This window comes from Plectrocnemia conspersa, unplaced genomic scaffold, assembly GCF_051122295.1.
Source record: "Plectrocnemia conspersa isolate PC_06_02 unplaced genomic scaffold, ASM5112229v1 ptg000014l, whole genome shotgun sequence".
In the NCBI taxonomy this organism is placed as follows: domain Eukaryota; kingdom Metazoa; phylum Arthropoda; class Insecta; order Trichoptera; family Polycentropodidae; genus Plectrocnemia; species Plectrocnemia conspersa.
Genome location: NW_028277178.1, coordinates 4365214 through 4386069, shown reverse-complemented (window position 1 = coordinate 4386069; position 20856 = coordinate 4365214). Strand labels below are relative to the sequence as shown.

Below are 20856 nucleotides of genomic sequence, written 5' to 3'. Positions count from 1 at the left end.
GTCACAAATACTGTAAGTAAAATTTATTATGTATCGATAACTTCCGATAGTACAATCTTGTAGCTAAAGATTATAGTTTAGGCTTTATTGACTAAAAAGCAGAAAATTTACGTGACAATGTCATTTAATTAAAGTTTTTGCAATGGTGAGTCAGGAGAGACGTACGAGTTGCATCGGTTAACGTTAAGTGTGTCATCGACCCTTCCTTGAGCTCATTTATTAACATATTAAACCCGCAGGGACGCGCACCGCCGGTTTGCCTCTACCTATACGTTTTCCCCGTAATAGAGAAAGAGAGAGAGAAAAGACACACAGCTAGCGTTAGAGCGAGAGAGCGATAGGTTATCTCACGGATAGCGAGCGAAGTCACGTTGCATTTTCACGTGCCGGCTGTTAAAGCCGTTCTGGTGGGAAGTTGTCCTGGTTGCGACACATTTCGCTCTGAACGTTGAAACGAACCGGTACTCTTTTTGACTACAACGATTCGTATCGCGATTATTATAAACAATCTAAACAACACACCAATAAGTGGCTTGTGCCAATTTTATTGGTGATTATTAAGTGCGCAAATATTGTTCATCAATTCAATCAAGGGTCTCGAATCCACACAATTATATTTTTGCATATAATGCACCATAGCCTGCTTTTCAAACGATACCCATACAGGTAAGTCATTTTTTAATTGTTATAAAAGTAATTTGTGTTAAGATTAAATCAGCTAACAATATTGTTTTATGACATTTTTCGTGTATTAGTTTTAATAGTAGATTACCAATCAAAGATTAGCTATCAAGATATTTTAATAAATATAAATAATAAATAATTATTCATACTACATTATTTAATTAATCACATAATCAAAAGTCATTGTGTTATTCTTATAGATATTTTTAATATTTTTATTAAATCAGTAAAACTCTTTTAACGATACTTATTATATATTAAAATAATTGAAAGCTGTGACTTTAGCTTCAGATCAAAACTTTGTATACATTTTTTTAAAGAAAAAAAATATTTTATTTATATAAATCGTTACGTTATTATCGTTGTTGTTATCTCAGTTAAGTAAATAATCGAGTCTTTTAAAAGTAAGAGTAATTATCTATTATTTTACTGAAATTGTAATATTAAAAAATATGTCTATTAATTTGTGAAAAAATAATTAACTGTAATTAATTTAGATTAAATACAAAATAGTACTAAAAGTTTAGTGTGATTTATAAAAAAATTCGGTTACGTTCAATAAAAAATTGTATACAACTTATTATCAATTGTTGACTTTTTCTTAGTCATTTTCATTATTTTTTACTTTTACTTGTGACGCATTACTGTAAGAATAACAGTTAACAAAAAATGCCATAAGGATTTGACTATCGACTTTTTTATATAGTAAAATCAATAGTAAAGCATATCAGCCGTATAGTCGACTATAACAAAACAACCACTTACTTAATGTAAAAGTAGTCATACTATCGCGCTATGTGTTCATAATCTCACGCTGCGCACTCGTAATATTGCGTTTCGTTGACATGATCTCACGCTTTTAAATTTTACCTTTCCATAATAAATTACTTTAAGCATTAATTTTTTAACTTGATTATAAAATAAAATATTACTTTGATTATCATTATCATTTATTTAAAAATACTGTGTTTCTGTAATGATATACCACTTAGAAATGAGTATATTTTTAATACATACAAGTCGTAGGCATACATTTTTTTTTTTTGTAAATGTATACATATACCAAAATTACTCATCATAGCATATTACATTTAAAGACATGCCATATATACACAAAATCAATTAATTGTGTTATAAATTTTTAATTTTCTTTCTCCGAAGAAAAATTTCTTCATTTATTAAATTTTATTTTGAGTGTAACACATATGTTTTAACTTTTCCTCTATTCTATTATATGTGCGTGACTTTGATCCTTATCGAACTTGAAGGACAAGTCAAGCACTTCAATCTTTCAATATGTTTTATTCCGCGTCCTTACGTCACGGGCGCTAACGGTATTAACGGTAGACCGAGTGTCTGCGTGCGTGACCCAAATATATCAGAAGAAGGTTTATAATATTTTTTTATAAAAATATTCACTCCGTCTATAAAGTAATACTGATTTAATGGCTGAATTTTTTTGTTTTCAAAAATATTAAATTGTATTCGTGAAATACAAATTCTAAGTAAAAGCGAATTATTTATATATGTCGCGTAAACTGCCAATGTAATCTTATACATCGGATTTTAATATCAATTCCCAATAAACTGCTTAATAAGTAATTTTGTCATTATGTAAGAAAAAAAATGTTTTCATGGCCTTTTAATGTTTAATTAATAAAAAAAGTTTTTCACTGAAAAACTAGTTTGTTTTTATGTTTTTACTCTAACAAAAAAATCAGGAGAGCTAATAACATATAACGCGACTTTATCATATAGTATTTAAGTTGACTGTTCAATTCCGTATATACGAAGTTAATTAAATATATAGTTTCACAAAGTGCAAAATCGATTTTGAAACACGTAATTAATACATTACATACGGTCGTGTGTCACGTGTTATTGCCACGAGCTATCGTCGTTCTCGTTGATTAATATCATTTTATACTATGATGAACAACAACTATGTTTGTAGCGAAATAAAATCTAAATCTATATTATAATATACAGACAATAATATTTCTAAAAAACTGCTTCAGTGAATCATCACATTATTACTGTTTATTTCATCTTTCGTCATTCAACGATTTGTTACGATTAAATCTCTAGACGCCCGACTTTTTGGCCATATTTAAAATTAAAATCGGTTAAGCGATTCAAACACTTTAGTACGACTTTCGCCTAGTTCACACAAGACTCGGCCGAGCCACTCGACTTGCAATCAAGTGGCCGTTTACATGAATATAAAGAAACCCATTTAATACTTTAAACAAGAAATCAGATATAAAAGTACATAGTTTAAAGTCAATACGTCATCAGAAACTGAGTTAAAACAGTGGTATGGTATACTTGGCCCAGTGAATAATACGCTTCTATTCACTCGGCCGAGTAGTATAGTATGCGTTTATACTAGTTATAAATGTACACATCTTACAATGCTTTTATAATTCATAACAAACTCAGTTTTTTTTCTAATAATAATAATACAATGTTGGGTCCATGTTTATTTATTATCCATTCTTTAACTAAAAGTTCTTCCTATATACAATTAATACAAAAAATACTTACGCATGATTAATCAATTTTAGTGAAAGTCATTTTTTAAGTATATAAATATTAAACATGTCAATACGCCACGAACTAAGTAGTTATTCACATAAATTGGTAATGTTTACATTTAACGTCTTGACCGGTTTTTTCGTGTGATATGCGTCACAGTTAAACCTTATAAAAAAAAAACGCAACGAACTATTGAATAAAAGATTTGCGACCACTGATTAGCATTACGGAAATATTCCATCTTGTTATTTGATTGCGATGGCGTGAGATCTATATAAATGGTCTGAGATTTAAAAAATGACACATGAACCCTAGACAAGTTGTAAATTTTTTTAAATTACTTTTGATTTATATTTCTTTTTCCAAATTAATGTATCACCTGTATCAAGATAGTAAGCGACTCACTGTATAACAAAAATAGTAATAGTACAACGAACTCATTTAGTGGTTTGCTATTTTTTAACGATTAAAAAAGTGGATATTACGAGAAATTTATTAATTAAAAATTATTATTTATTTCGCAACAATTTTTTAATTACATACAATTAGTATAATTAATATAAATATGTGATGTTCTCGTGGCCTTGTTTGCAAAGATTGGATTATCCTTAGGATCTCACACATCGTAGCTAGACTAGAATTGATGTGAAGTGGAAAGTGTGAGTCGATGATTGGCGTAGCTTCGCTTGGTGCAAGTTTTGGGTAGGTGTGTCTTGAGTTCTAGAATATGAAAGTTCCAAATGAAAGTATTTAGTGAAATTTTATTGTAGAAATATATACGTCAGTCGAGATTGAGGAATAGCTTTTGTTCTTCCTACTCTAAAAACTTAAGCCAATACGACAATTTGCGGACGGAAACAGACTTTTATTGTCTACCTTTATTATAAGTACGCTTTTTAGTAACGTTCCAAATATAAACAGCTGTAAATTGGCAACGCCGTTTACATTCCGTATACAATGACTGGGCTTTTTTATGGTCTATTTGAAAAATACCTTAACCTAATGCGTCCTAATCTCCGATCATCACGTACGTTAGCTTAACAAATACAATTGCTTAGCGAGTCGAAAACAATGATAAAAATATTGCTTTTAACAAGTCTTGCTTTATGTTTTATGCAATACGATAAATCTTTATTATGCACATATTTTTTATATTTATTTAACAATGAGCCTGTTTATATTTTGGCATAAGTCTCATTATCTATTCAACAATATAGGCTCAAAGTACTTTAATAATTTAAATTAATACAGAAACTAGATTTTTTATTTCAACATCATAGATTTATTACGCCTACTCTCTTTTTAGGCACCCAACGCACGCAGAGCTTTCGATAATTATTTCACAAAAAACAGTTCTAAACTCTTATTAATGTTATTAAAATAAGTATTGACTATTCATACAAATACTATAAGCATACACACGTTAAAGATTAATTTCTGTAGCAGTTTCCCTCTGAACAAATTTCATACTTTGCATCATTATCTTTTAACGCGGCTATTTTAAACAACGTTGCTGCTACCGGGACTTGATAAACAGACCTAAGCTAAAACGGTAGTTTTGATAACTTTTTAAAAATAATCTATTTTACTTTACGTATTCTAATTTCAATTTCTCAGACGCAATTTTATTATAATTTTAAAACTCGAACTCACGACTTTTAAATTGATAAGCTTGACCTTTGTTATATCATACTTGTTATTTTGATTTAGCGAAAGTTTTAATACCATTAAATTTTTAAGTGACCTATATTATATTTGAGACTAAATAATTAACACGTTAAGGGTTTAAATCATCATGCCCTAAAACATTGAGGTTTTTATCCTGATAATAATATAACTCTGGATTATGTTTCTAATCACATAGATAAATATCGATATTGCTTAATCAAAGTCATACCATGACGTTTTGTATCAATACTTTCGCATTGGCGTAAATCATTAACAATAAAAAAATGCAGATTGCAAAAAGTTTTTGTATATATATACAGTAAACAAAGTACTTGTTTATTTTCATTTGGAAAATCCAGTTATACTTAGATTCCGGTGGATTTTGTGCTGGAAAGCCACTGCTTTCTTGGTATTCTACTTGTCATCTCGGTCGATATTCCGCGTAGCTCCGCTTGATGTGAGTTTATATAAACTATCGTTTGTTCCGCAAAAGTTTCAGTTGAAAGTGAGTTTAGTACGCCTAATTCGCGCTTTTATATTATGGGATATCTTTAGCGACTCTAGGGACGTCATTTCAGATTTTTCCAGGGGAGGGCAAAAGTTGGCCAGTAAGTGTTTGTTTTTATAATATTTCCATTTCATTAGGATTCATAGTATTTCATTAAATCACATATATTTATTGGGGGTTTCTATTTAGAAATTAAAATCGTGCCTTTACCGTTGCAGTGGAAACGCTCATATTAAGACTTTTTATAACAATATTACTACTTACAATAAGTGAACGCTCGTTACCGAGCGTTCCCACTGCGACGGCACCGACACGATTTTATTGCTTTTGTCGTGAATTTTTGCCTTCTGAGAAGTGTCAATTGTTTTTTGCGCCCTCCTATTGACCAAAATTTGATTTGAACACTTAGATCAGTACTCTCATATCAGAAGTCTGTAGTAATATTGGTAAGGATAGCTATCATATTTTTTTATTTTAAAACATAGTGTAATATCGAAATGCAGACAAACTATGGAGCAATATGCGAGAGGCGATGTCTGTCTGTACTTCTTCTTCAGCTTATTTCCTCTTAAGAATTTAGTTGGCTTAGTTTATATTTTGGACTTGATCCAATGAAAGTTCAAAAACAAATTAGTTTAAACCTTTCATTAGGTTAGGTTTGGGTTTGAATAGGAAATGGATGTTTTGTCATTTTAGGGATACTGTTACATATATTATAGGGATACCATTTTAACAATTTGATTGTCGGAATCATACTAGTCGACTTTTTCTAATTTGATAAAATGCCTGATTCTACGTCATTATTGAAAATAATTTATATATTAAAAATCACAATTACTATTTTTAGAAGGCCTCGATGGTAAATCACCATGTTTAATTTTAAATCAACGCGAAACCATAATTCGTTTACATTGTCCGTCAAATAATTTTAGAGTTACGTACGTTCACGTAACAAATCGGCTTTAATGTCCGAATTTCGAATCGCCTCTCACCTATTTATAACCTATGTACAGCCACGTGAACAGAGCTACTATATTTACTGCCCTGTCAATCTATATAACAGCATACTCGGTCACGTTTATGTCAATAACGTCTCGTTTATTTTTTATTTTATTCGGAGATTATGTTTTTTTATATTAACACATATTTCTATAAGTTGATGTTAAAATCGCCAATTGTTTAGAAATATTTCCCGGACGAAACTTATATTTGAAAGTTCAAGCTAATGAAACAATTTGATAGCTATTTGTTATTTAATGCTTCGGGATAGGAATATTTTATATTAAAAAGTGTAATTTTTAGATACCTTGCTATTTAAAAATATACCTTTATTTTTGTAAACCTTAACTGTGTTTTCTTAATATTTTATATTTTTATTGTACTAATTAAATAAACATTACTTCACCTCCAAATCATATATAGTTCAAAAAATATCGATAAAATGTCATTAGTGATTTTGTCTAGACGAGTTTCGAAGCTGATAAAGTTTATTAATTAGAAAGTTTGTGGGGTTATTGTGCAATCCGGAGTGTTATACTGATTCATTCAAGGCAAACAATTTTTGTTATTTCGAATTCCATTGTTAAAATTTTAAGCCCACAATTTTTTTTATTCATTTGTTTAATTAAAATTGTAATATAAAATAAAATCAATACTGATATTTTGCTATTGAATTAAATAAAAAAACGATCACTGGTACTGAAAACCCTAGTTTAACACTGTGGCGTCAATCACATATGTAATAATGCTGGATCGTTGTACGAAGCAGCGCCATTGTTTATTTGCGTCATGAAGTAACACGGTATTTAAATACCTATATGTTTATATTTAGAACTAGCTTATTTTTATAGGTAGAACCTCGTGAGGTGAGCTTATGATAAATATACTTACATATTTTATTTCCGATTCACATTATATAAGCTAATACAAAAGTATCTGCTTATTTATTATACAAAAATGATATACACATATCATAGAAAGTAACGTGACAGGAAAGCCCAAAAAATATTATAAAAGCATTTTATTTTTGGTTTAACTTATAAAACCTTTAAAACATCATGAACTTTAGTGGACTTGTCCAGCTTTAGATTTAGTCTATTTATAAGCAGAAAAAGTTGCTATAAATTTCAGCATAAGTTTTTCTTTTTACACGTAATAAACGGTTCATTGTATGAACTCTCCATTTTGTGCGGCTAAGAATTGAAAATACATTTTTAAACACACATTGAAATCATTACATTGTTAGAAGTGATATTCTACCACATCACTTCAATTCCAATCGGTTCAGATCATTGGTCTTATATATTATTTTCTAAAACTACTTTATCGAGATCTTGAGTTAGTTAATTAATACGCAATTCCAACCATTACTAAATTTAAGCACAAAACACTTTCTTTAAACTAAAATGTATATTAAACATTTTTATAGAACACGCCACTGAAAACACAAGATTCAGAGCACGTTATCTGGACTTTTTTCGAGAAAAAAGATAAAATCGAGCTATGTCGTTTATATTAGTTATTGAAAATTCTGTAATAATGAGTTACTTCAGCTTATTGAAAATATCTTATGAGAAAAATAATCAAAGATCCTTTGCACTTGGCTGAAATAATGATTTTTAAGGAACTACATAGAAACCTATGATAAAATAGCGATTAATATATTTCTTAAAAATGTGTATCTATCATCAAAGTGGTTCCGAAAAACATCATCATCATTTTTGAGTGGCAGAGTTTTACTTTAACATCAATTAAATCGCAACAATTTTAATCCAATTTCTTTCAAAACCAATTTATTTTATTTAAAATATGTGTTACATAGCACAAATCTATTTTTATGAAACAGTTTATTTTTCTTTCTAATTATTGATTATTTATTACATTTCTTAAAATTTTAGTTTATTTTTTAAGGGCATATTTAATATTGTACCTCTCTAGGTTTAACATAGTTTTTATTGCAAAGCATATTTATGTTTTTAGTCTGGTTCTGAGAAACGTCGTAATGTAATTGGGCACAGCGACGGTCGCCATAGCACAATAGAACATTTTTGTAAATAATCACGACCGATGAAAACTAGGTATCTTACTTTTACATTGAAGCAAAAAAATAGCCAAAGAAATAGGGGCGATAATGGACCAGTTTTATGATAATGGGATTCGCAAGGGATACTTATTGTGGATCACCTTCCAAATTAGTTAATAAATGCTAAACACTATTTCGATATGTTTTGTGAACAACTCTCGATTTTTATGCATAATAATAAAACACCGATTACTATTCGGTTTATAAGTGAAGTTTAGAGGAAAAATTATGAAAATAATTATCACTCAAAAATTGCTGGAAATAATACTCTAGGAAAATGAAAACATAGATAAACAGTAAATACACAATAAAAAGTCATGTGTAGATTCTTAAAACTCTGTAAACATCCCTTGTATCAAGACGGTTTGTGTCTTTACTCCAAAATAATCTGGTTTATACGACTGTGTTATTTATTTAATCAAGCTGCTTTATAGAAATCGATTTAGTTATGGAGACTATTATTTTGCGCATAATTAAAAGTAAAAGGCCTACATAACCGACTAAACGTAAACAATATTTTTAATTAAAACCCAACATCTAAAAAACGTGATCGACCATTCAATCAATCCACCCTTTCAGAAAAATGAAATAAATACCCTTTATCTAACGATTAAAACGTGACACTATTTCCTTTTCTAACGAATTCGATTTCCCAATTAAATTTTCTCACTAGCAAAATAACATTGAAATCCCAATGTATAAGACACGTGAGTCTGTGATATAAATATAAATTATAATAAGATTTTAATCCGATGTCAATCGCACACATACAACTGATTGGTGCGAGATGAGAAAAATGTACAAAGATGTAGAAATATTAAATAATATTAAACTTATGTAAAATATGGTTGAAATTCAATACAACATCGACGCTTTAGTTGTGTAATTGTTTGGTGAAGAAGCCATATTTATACGGGAGGAAATTGAAACATCGAACAACTTTTAATCCAAGTCACGTTGCTGTTTTTATTATAATTATAATACATAGTCACAGTTACGTTATAGTATTGTATCCAATAAACATTTTTTGTACTAGTACGTCAGAAATATTAAGGATACGTATTTAAGATATTCATTTTACTATATTCGATAACATATTTAGTTCATAATACTATATTTATGAACTTTGCTTTTATAGATATAATTAATCTAATATTTTAATATCCAATTCCAAGTAGTCATTATCTACCATTTTCAAGTTATTCAATATTGTTCGCAGTTATTCTCGTATTTTATATCTCTTTATATATTTTCCAGTACACCGTCGTGCAACGTGAGCGCCTAAATAATATGCACATCGCTTTCAAAAACACAATAAAAATTTTCCCATCGATAAAATTCCCTGGTATTGACAGTATTTATTGCGGATCACTTTCAACGCCTCATCTCCTTCAACTCAATCGCTACGACGATTCTGGGTTGATCAACTTGATCTACAATAGTCTCTCGCACACAACACGTGCTGATTCGTAACTTAACGGCACGTTTTCCACAAAGCATTTTATATAAAATTAGATCGACTGTTTGATTTAAAAATATATACGAAAACAATGCGTTTCTTGAATAACACACCTAATTTTATTTGCATTGACGTGATTTAATTTAACTGCACCATAAATAATATTCTGAAAAATAGCTCATGGATCTATATAGAATTATTTATAAAACACTTAAACTATAATAAAGAAGCGAGAAAAAATATTACGTGAAAACTCATTGCTTCAGTGGTGCATTTATTATTAAAGCTTAACGGCGAAGCATTTAAAACAATCAATCTGAACGAGATATTTTGCTATCGGTTATGAAACTTAAATTTGTTATGGTGATTTTGTTAAAAGGCTTTCACTGAAAACCTTATTAAGAGTCACAATGAAAAGCCATAGAATTTAAGACTTTTAAATTATTGTTTTACTAAAAATTCAATCAAAAATAAATATGGCATAAAAATTATTACAAACAAAGAATATTTACGTAATTCCTTTGAAGTTATGGATTTATTCGTTGTATGTTTTAACAAATATTAAGGAAATATAGATGGCGTTTAAATAAAAAAAATGTCAAAGGTAGTTTGATTACGGTTATAAAACCAATTAAAAAATAATTAAAATTGCTTGAATGCTATTGTAAATTATATAATGGTAAAAAGAATAAAGAAAATTTATGAGAAAACTTTTCCGATTCAATTTTCTATTGTATTTCATTTTCTTTTATAAGTTGAATTTACAATAATATTTTTACTGCGCACCCAATTAAATCTAAAATTTTTAATTAAAATGTTATTTATGAGTAATAAAATATTTTCACACTTATAATAATAAATTAAATATATTTTCATATTAATAAATAAAATATGTTCATATTAATGCAAAATATTAAAAAATTCGTAGAAAATAAAAGACTGTTTAGAAATGAGCCGATTTAAACAAAAAATATTTGGAACCATATTCATCGTTAATCCGCCTTCGAGAATGAACAATTTGTGACAGCTTTTTTTGTATTTTGTTGTACTTGTCTCACTTTAGTGGTAATATTCAATTACAATATTCTAAATAATTTATGTTATATATTTATATAAAAATATATATTTAAGACCAATAAAGAATAAATTTTATTAACTATTTTATTTTTTTCTTTATTTATAAATTAATTTTTGGTTTTCAGGTAAATTAAAATGGAGTGGGTTTTAGTAAACCCGCAAGTACAGAGCACCTTAGGGTCGCTGGGGTGTTTTGAAGGAGAAGTTTATCGAATAAAAGATGATTGCTTATGTATGTATTTTACTAATATTACTTTTATTTTTATTAAAACTGTATTTTAATCATATTTTAAATCTTCAGCTTCCTTGGAAAAAATTTACACGAAGCTCATCGATGAAGACCGAATACTCAGATCGTTCCGCAGAACTATCGGTTTCGGCCAGAACATTAAAAAGGACCTCGTACCTATTCTGGTTCATGTCAAGGACAATCCAGAAGTCATCGAGCTCACGATCAAGATACTGGTGAATCTGACTACGCCAGTAGAATGCCTTCTGTCCGTCGAGGAAATGTCCAGAAACAATGTCGGTCGTCACACCGTCTTCGAAATGAACAACCTATTGCTCTCTAGCAAAGAGGCGTTCGTCGATAGCAGAGCTACAAAATCCATCTTGGACTATGCAAACCACATCATCGAAAACAACGTGAAACTTTCGCTGATCAATGTGGACAATATTAACAATTCATTGCTGCTGCTGCGCAATATTCTGCACATTCCAGAAGTGAGGGTTATCACTGGACAGCAACCTTCTCCGCAATCGCAACAGAATCAGATCCTTTGGAATCTATTCACGCAGAGCATCGATAAAACGCTGCTTTATTTGATCACCTCTACATATGGGGTAATTATATTTGATAAAATTAATCCGCTGCTCACAAATAATCTTCATTGGTTCTTCTTGATTATCATTTTTCACTAAGGAATGATGCTTTGAACAACCAGGTATACAAGTTTTCTTAAAAAACAATTTGTGAATATCAATGATTATTATTCTTTTTTTAGATTTTAGTCAATTAATTAGCAAGCATATTCAATCGGCTTTAGTCTTTGTTTTATGTCTTGTTTAATATGCTTGAAACAAACTATGTAGTAGCTCAATTGAAACCCATAGTTGTATCCTATACGTATGGATAGGTTAATTTATAATAAATAATGCTTTCTCAAGCTACATCATAATTTTAGTGTCTAGTCTATATATGCTTTCTCTGTGTCAATCTTTTTAAAAATAATAAGCAATATTCTGAGGAATTGCTTGTGTTGCTTAATAATAATAAAACACATTTCTGTTCGATATATTTTCAGCCATTTTTAGTTATTATTTATCAGAAAGAGTCGCACGAATATTTTTATACGTCTCATGTATATAATTACTCTGACTACATTATCTTGGGGCACTACTGATTTAAAAGCTAGTTTTTTTACTTTATGTAAAATGATATTTAAATATACAGTTATTGAGAAAGAGCTTTTTAAAATTTTAATTTTAATCCATGCGCCATACTTTTTTAAAAGTTTGACTGAGGACTAAAAATTTTTTTTAAAAACGCTTTTTTTCTCATTTAAGCTTTAATTTTTTTATCTGAAATTTCACATATTGTAGATTCTTTACTAGTTTTTGAATAAATATAATAGTTGCTATTTTCCACTGTACTGTAAAGTATTAAAATGCCTTTGTTGCATTGTAAATAAATTCAGAAATTTCATTCGGTACTTCTCTTCTATTGTAATTAGATTATTCCCAGGAGCTTGTCTAAAGTTAGGGTTATTTTTAATTATGAATTTAACTTCATCCTTTGCTATTTTTTTCATAGAGACTTTGACTTAATATGGTGTTTCAAAGTGGTAAGATACGGACAATTACTGTTTCTGTAATATTTATTGATCTTGTTGTGTTTCTTATTGTTATTATTATGAAAGATTGACTTAAGGATATATTTTAATTTATCTTCATATCAATCTCTTATATTAATTAAGATTAATCAAATATATATTATATTGAAGAAAGGTACATTTTCATGTAATAATATGTGCTTCATATTTTTTTCAGACACACTGCAGTATAACAATAGTACAATTATTAGCTTTAATATACAAGGATCAACACATTGAAACATTACAAAAAATACTCAACTTGTGGTTTGAAGCATCGCTCTCTGAAAGTTCTGAAGATAATGAAAGTAACACTTACCCACCCGATCAAGGTATAAAATCAAATATATTTTGCCATATAATAAATAATGGATAGTCATAATATATTGTTGTTATGTTATTAGGAAGCGACGATTCTTCACCCACACTGACTTCTGATCCAACTTCGGATTCCTCGGATAATGGTGACAAAGGCAAAAACAGTATATTCAATGTAGAAAATATCAACAAGAATACTACACTAACCGGGCAACAAACAAACGTATCGACGTGTCAGAAACTGCAAGAAAATGAAAAACACAACATAACGTCGGCAGATTCGAAGGCAAGTTACAATAAATAACACAGAAAAATATAGTTTAGTTTGATTGGCTTGAATGACTGAAAATTTGTCTCTTGTTTAACATATGTATTTGAATTGCATGTTTTATATAAGGTTTCAAAGTTGGGAGGATCATGTGATAATATTAAGTGGACATCTATAGCTTTAAATATTTTTTAATGTTGGTTATGTATGCTGGTGCTGATATTAATAAATATTAATTTAGATTTGGAGTTATATTATAATATACAAGAAGGAGCAGAATAAAACCTTAAATATATTTATGCACAGAGCTTAACACAATCTATAAAAATATTTTGCCTTAGTGTGCACCATTTGCTTCACCTCTTTATTGGACCTGAACCTTTCTGAACGCGCAACATTTATTAAAATGACTAGTGGCGATATTTGGTAAGTACGATGGATGCTCAAACATAACACACAGTTGCAGCAAAGTACCCGTCCACGTCGTTATGATTTGATTGTAACTGAAGATACTTCTTAAGGAAATCTGCGTTTGTCATAATAGCAACAGTGTTATTTCAGAGACTTTTATGCAGATTATTGTGTATAAATTGATGCGATGCCTTTAACTACTTGCTGTGCCTGACCTCGTCAAGAAGAATCTGCTGCAGAACTCATATCGTTTCTCTAAAGTCCATTCGTACACTATGAATTTTAATGAGTTCAATGAGTCAAAACAACATAAGTTTTGATTTATACTGCTACTCTTCAAACTGTATTTAACACCGCTACCAATTTACAAAACAATAGAGCAGTATCTTCACATCAGAGTTTCATTTAACTCCTCATTTGTCTCACCCACTCACCTACCAAGGTTTTCATATGCAGCCTTTGAGACCGCGCTATTTCTGATCATTTGTCACAGCTCGCAAATCGCAATATGCTTCCAACAACTCATATGAAATGTTAAACAAGAGTTAAAATAAATATGACAATTGATAATATATTTTTTTGATATGTTTTTTAATTTTAATTTTTATATGATATGATATTTTTTTATTCTTGCACTACTCTCAACTATGATCTTCTCACGTCCCATTCGATGTATTTGATGCGTCTTATCACCTGTTCTTACGTGCTGGCTTAAGCAGAATTCAGAGATAATCATCAGCAATTCAGCAATCATCACTAACAGACTTAACGGCAAGAGAGGTCCTACTACACCTCTATCATACCTGGTAATAAAAATATATTATACTTCACAAGTCATAGGGATTGTTTGAAAAAGAGAACTTTGACATAAAAACTGTCAGTGCATTTGGCATAGTCATGTATGTTTGTGTTTAGGTATTGTTTTAACTCACAAGCCTTTGCGTTTTAAAAAATATATTAATAAATGTTCCATTGTATATAATGTAGCTGGCCCTACAATGCGGAACGCGTGTGATGCACGCACTTACCTTTCACTCACTCTCGTCACTTAACACGCGAGCGAGCGAAAGAGAATGTATCTCACCGTACGCACTTGCCGGTCTCACACCACCACAGAGAGTAATAGTGCAATACTATCACATTAAGATTTAAAGCAGAGCTCGCGAAGACGCAACGGTTTCTGAGATAAACTCACATAATATATACATATTATATTTTTAAATCATATGTAATAGTTTGGCTAAATTCGCACGTTTATCTTTCAGACATGCAGTGGACCTAATACAGGTCCGAAAAGAGAGTGCATTTCGGCACATTCCGAATTTTCAGATTGTGGATATGTCACCCAAATTGAGAACAGAGAATCAGTTTCGACGTCGAGTAACGAAGAAGATGAAGTGAAACCGAAACATTTCCATCCAAAGGCACATACACAAAAGCAACGACATAACGCGAAAAAGAGACACATTATGACGATTCAAGAACGTAAAGAGAGACAAAGAAAAAAGCTGATAGAGAGAGGCAAAACGAACAAGTTAGTATGAGATATTTTGATTGATTTGATAAGATTTCTTGTAATTTACACATATTAATTTTAGAATCAATATGAAAGGACTTTTACATTACTTACCAACTGATGATGATATCACTAACATGCTGAAAGAGTTCACTGTCGACTTTTTACTGAAGGGATATGGCAGCTTAGTTCATTCGTTGCACTCTCAACTTACGTGCAATGTGAACCTTCAAATAGACACGTCTCACTTCTTCTGGCTTTTGACTTATTTTTTAAAGTTCGCCGCTCAATTGGAATTAGATCTTGAATTCGTACATCAAGTCTTGTCATTTGACATCATTTCATATTTGATATACGAAGGAGTTCATTTGTGTGAACAGATCCAATTATTGTCAAAGTTCCAGAGCAACGATCTCAAATCATGCCTAAGAAGAATGCATTTGGTTAATATTTATTTTATATCTGAATAATATATTATTATACATCAATAATAATTTATCTGCTTCCGCAGGTTATAACCGCCATAAGGGAATTTATACAAACGATAGATATATACAAAAAGATATCACACTTAAGCGACAAAGATAGAGTGCAGTTGGTAAAACTTCAAATGCGTCTGAGTTCCACTGAAGATCTGAGATGTCTTTTTGTTTTATTACTGAGACACTATCAACCGGATGTCCACAGCAAACAATTTTTACATGTATGTTTAATTTATTATTAACTGCCTAATGAAAATCAAACTAATGCTTCTCTGTACACTTTTAGGATTTGATAGTCACAAATCATGTTTTTTTGATTTTTTTGGATAATTCAATCAAGCGACACGAATGTAAAGAAACAGTATTTATAGAGCATATACAGCAGTAAGTATAAAAAAATAATTTATTTATAGGACGTAACGTCTCAGACTAGTAACTCTGAGGTTGCGGGTTCGAGCCCCGGCAGCGGCACTAGAATTTTAATTTATAAATACTGCGCTATTCTAAAAAAAACCGGCGCCAGCTGCAGTGACATCTATTGGTTCTAAATTATATTACACATAATAATTTATAATTATTAATATAGATGTCACTGATTCCCAGACTTTCAGTCTGGTGGTTAACACTTACTTGCAGGTATTTATGATATCTGATTGCCTTACTTAGTTGGTACAGATTTACCTAGTTGAAGCGCATTTAATTTTTATTTGTTTAATAAAAAATATATAAAAAAATAAATAATGCATAAAAAATTATATAATAAAAAAAACAAACAGCTTCGAATCGAGGCAATAATTTTTATTTTATTTTATAAGAAAAAAACAAATTAACTTTATAATACAACCAAAAATCAAACTGTTTCAAATCCACTTAATTAATAATGTTAGAATAATATTGTTGGATTTGATAAAATTAGACAGTGTGTTATTCTACATACATGTATAAATTATTGTATTTTATTCTAGGTTTGCAACAGTTGAAGTAATGCATCAATATGGAATACTTTTACAAGACTACAAGACAAACGGAGAATATATCAACGATTGCATCTTTACAATGATGCATCATGTAGGTGGTGATTTGGGCAATATCAGTGCATTGTTCCAACCGAACATTCTCAAAACATTTTTATCAATTTTGGAGAGTAGACATGAACTATTTGAAGTAAGTTTATTTTTTATATAAAATAAAATAAATTTATAAATTGTAATGAAATACTTTATATAATTTCATAGGATTGGATGGACCTGATTGACTATGTTATAAACATATTCATGAAAAATCCCAAAGCACCAAAAATTCCTATCGTCGTATCAAAAATAAGTGATAAAATTGATCTAGCGATTGATATTTGTGACGTAGATAGGTAATTTTTTGATTTAATAATATATTAGGTAATTTATTGTTCACTTCATATATATGTATATATTCGCATTATTACAGTTGGACTGAAGAAGAATTGGATAATTTGCAATGGAACTACATGCAAAGTGCTACGAATCCAAAAATAATTGAAAATATATGTTCGTTGTACAAAGACGAAGGAATTATTAAGACTCATAACTCGGTGTTGAAGCAACTATTAAAAAAACGGCTTATATCAAAAGAGGAGTACAAAACTCTGTTGATATGTAGCGGATCAAAGAAAGACGTACAAGAGTATTTCAATTTTACACTACCGTCAAAGTTACCGGTGACAAATGATGAAGTTGATGTTTTGAAATCAGAACTCGAAAAGCAAAATATGAGCAAAGCTCTATCGTGGCTGCAGAAGATTTTACTTGAAGTCTGTTTTGCAAAGCTAAGTCACAATAATGAGAAGACGAACGAGAAGCAGACTATGATAGAAACTTTGGAACCTATACCTTATCACAACGTTTGTGAGTAAATAATCTTATTATTTTCACTGATACTTTTACTTCTATATATATATAATATAATTTTCTTTATAGTGATGAATCAATCGACTCCTGTTGTACCATGGAACAATGAACAATCAACGGCTATTCACAATCAAACATTTTTGATTTTACTTCATCGTCTAGGATTCCATTTACCGGTGGACTCAGGAAAACTGTTTGTTCGTATACCAAATTTTTGGACACCAGACGTTTTATTTTACGTCGCCTGCAGACTCGGTCCTATTGATGAATGTAAATATTGTGCTTATCTAAATATTTTCATAGGGAATTAAGTACTTATTCAATATTTATATTACAGCTTCTTTAAAGTTTGATGTGAAGCAGTTCTTCCCGGATGTGTCATTATCAGAACTAACAAGCGATTCAAACAAAAAAACGAATTGCCAAAATGAAAATAAAAATGAACTTGTCCTGCAAGTTCAACACACTAAAAAAGTTAGTTCGGTCGAAACTAAAGTCACTGAATTGTAATTAACTTTGTTTTACTAATTAATATTGCCGTTCTTAACACATAAATAAAATATTATTTTTTTAATCAAAAGATCGCCAACTTTGCTTATACAAGAAACTAAAATATCGACTATTGAAGAAAAATGCAGCAATTGGATTAACGTTGTTAATACTAAACCAACTACGATGCAGACTGAGGAGTATGTACTAAATAGATTTACTTTTTTATGGTGTGCTATAGGGAGAGGTATCATGAATTACAGCAATATTAAAAATGTATACATTGAATGGCAGAGGTGGCAAGTTCCTAGAAATTCCTAGAAAACATCCTTCGTACGTCTTTATATGATACATATATTCCCGTTATTCTTATAACATATTCAAAATAATTGATTATGTATATATTTTGGATAAGTTAACCAGCTCAGTTTTATTTCAAAATGACGGCTGTTTGAGAGTAAATAAATTAGAAAAGGTCCTAGAGTTTTTTTTATAAAATATTTTTGTGTCAATTAGATATTTTTTGAATTACATTTACACTTAAAATAATAATATATGTTCAATACACTATACCTCTCGCCTATTACACTGTACAACAATTTTAAAAGTTGGCCACAAAGATAAGATTCATATTGATTTATTGTAAAATTATACATCATTGATATAAGTTTTTCAAAAAAAAAAATATAAAAATATTCTTATTTACTACTTTATATATATTGAATTAATTTATAGGTTTTGGGATTTAAATTAGATTTTTGGGTACAAGAATTCAGAGAATAAATTAAAAAAAGTTTAATTTTCTGATAATATGACCATGCATATTTTTGTGCAAAAATATGACCCCATATTTAAAAAAAAAATTAGGATAGTACAAAAATGAATCAAGTGATCTTATTTTAATGACGAATATTTTGCTGTACAGTGTTATTATCATTAATATTCGCATCTGGCGTGAAATCCGGTGTATCCAACACATTATCTTACACCGTTATAATCTGTCGGAGACACTAGATTTCACGTCAGATTTTTCAAGGCATATTTTCTTACAGGCCATTATCTACTCAGATAACAATGCTTCCTGATGAGAAGATGAATGAAGAATTTTCTTCGCATATAGCTGGGCTAACTGCTGAAGACAGGTACATTATATTAAAATATTAACACATTCGCCAATTAATGTGAGTATTATATGAAGTACTTTTATTTCCAGTTTATGCGAAACGGCTTCAATCACGTCAGATTTAACAAGAATGTACGTGAGCGACGAAGAAGAAAAAATCGATTAAATAATCGATAAAATATTATGTGAACTTATTTCAAAAGTGCCTCTCAGTATAAATGAATACATATTGCATTAAAAAAAACTCAATGAGAGGCGTATAAACATAAATCTATACTTAAGGATGACTTATTGAATTAATCCATATGACTTAAAAGTAATAAGATGTTGAAACAAATATAAACAAAAAATAGATCATTTTTTGAAATAGTTAATTAAGAATATTGCGAAAGCAAAAGCCGTCTGTTAATTTACACGAACTATTATTACATATAATTTAAATTGCGTCCTGAATATGATTATATTTTAAATGCATATTATTTAAAAATTACTGTTCATTTGTCTAATAATAATATATACAATTTTGGTGTTTTAAATATAATAGTATAAGCTTTATGTGTGTATCTTAATATATTGCGTAATTGTGATTAACATTAATTAGAATAGGATGAGAGTCGTACATGATCTAATTTATATAACCATAAAAACCATAACCATAAATAACTCCTTGTGTCTATTATTATAATGCTGTTCTAACGCCTTTACTGCTAATAATTTATATGAAAATATTAAATATAAAATTACATTTATAATGTAAAATACGCATTCTAGTCATAATTTTAATGTGATAAATAACTAGCATAATGTGCTTTCAATATAATATATGTAAAAAACTCAATTATACATAAACATTCTTTATACAGTTATAAAACCAAAAAAAAAAACTAAACAGCCTCAATATCTACTGTGTTGATTATTTAGTATTTTAGTCATTATTATTATACTATAATATTACTATTGTAAGATTAAATGAAACTTTACATTAAATGTTTGTGGTAGAAAATAAATACATATACACATACTATATAATATATCGATTGACAGTTTTCTATTATATATTTTATGTTATAGTAAATATTAATAATGTATTATTATCTCATTTTACGACTGGTTTTGGCAATATTGATAATAAATGGAATGCAGTTTTATCAAGTTAATATAAATCATATGATTAAAATGTACTGATTTGCTTAATACCACAGTTAATAGTATACTATATAAAATATGATGAATTTATTTGTTTAAATAATCACTGAATGTACAAACATAATATATCATGAATTATTTGGAATATTTGTTTTTTATTAGGAATTAAAATATTTATAATTGTGATAAAATATTTTTAAAGCAATGACCATTTTAATAGTGATACTATTTTGCCGGCTGACATGTGTCACACTGACGGGTATAATTAACGGAATTTCAATGGCTCTGGTGATGAGATAAGAGATGACTCATAAAATTCCGATGATCCATTTA

At 29.3% G+C, this 20856-nt stretch overlaps 1 protein-coding gene across 2 annotated transcripts; it reads left to right on the top strand.

Moving 5' to 3' along the window:
* The first annotated feature begins 362 nt into the window (after positions 1-362).
* On the top strand, positions 363-20037 carry tim (timeless). 2 transcript variants are annotated; one of them, XR_015812288.1, is made up of 18 exons: positions 363-666; positions 11142-11248; positions 11318-11859; positions 13066-13219; positions 13292-13491; positions 14604-14690; positions 15150-15418; positions 15483-15843; positions 15912-16103; positions 16169-16266; positions 16848-17046; positions 17118-17248; positions 17326-17762; positions 17835-18035; positions 18103-18271; positions 18347-18454; positions 19323-19396; positions 19468-20037. XR_015812288.1 is itself a non-coding variant. In XM_088204067.1 (18 exons), exons 2-18 carry the CDS (start codon positions 11152-11154, stop codon positions 19541-19543), a joined length of 3411 nt encoding a protein of 1136 aa, XP_088060193.1. In that variant the 5' UTR covers positions 363-666; positions 11142-11151; the 3' UTR covers positions 19544-19677. The 2 variants fall into 2 exon arrangements, 1 of the variants encoding a protein (XP_088060193.1); XM_088204067.1 differs by having other exon boundaries at positions 19307-19396; positions 19468-19677.
* Positions 20038-20856: the final 819 nt, after the last annotated feature.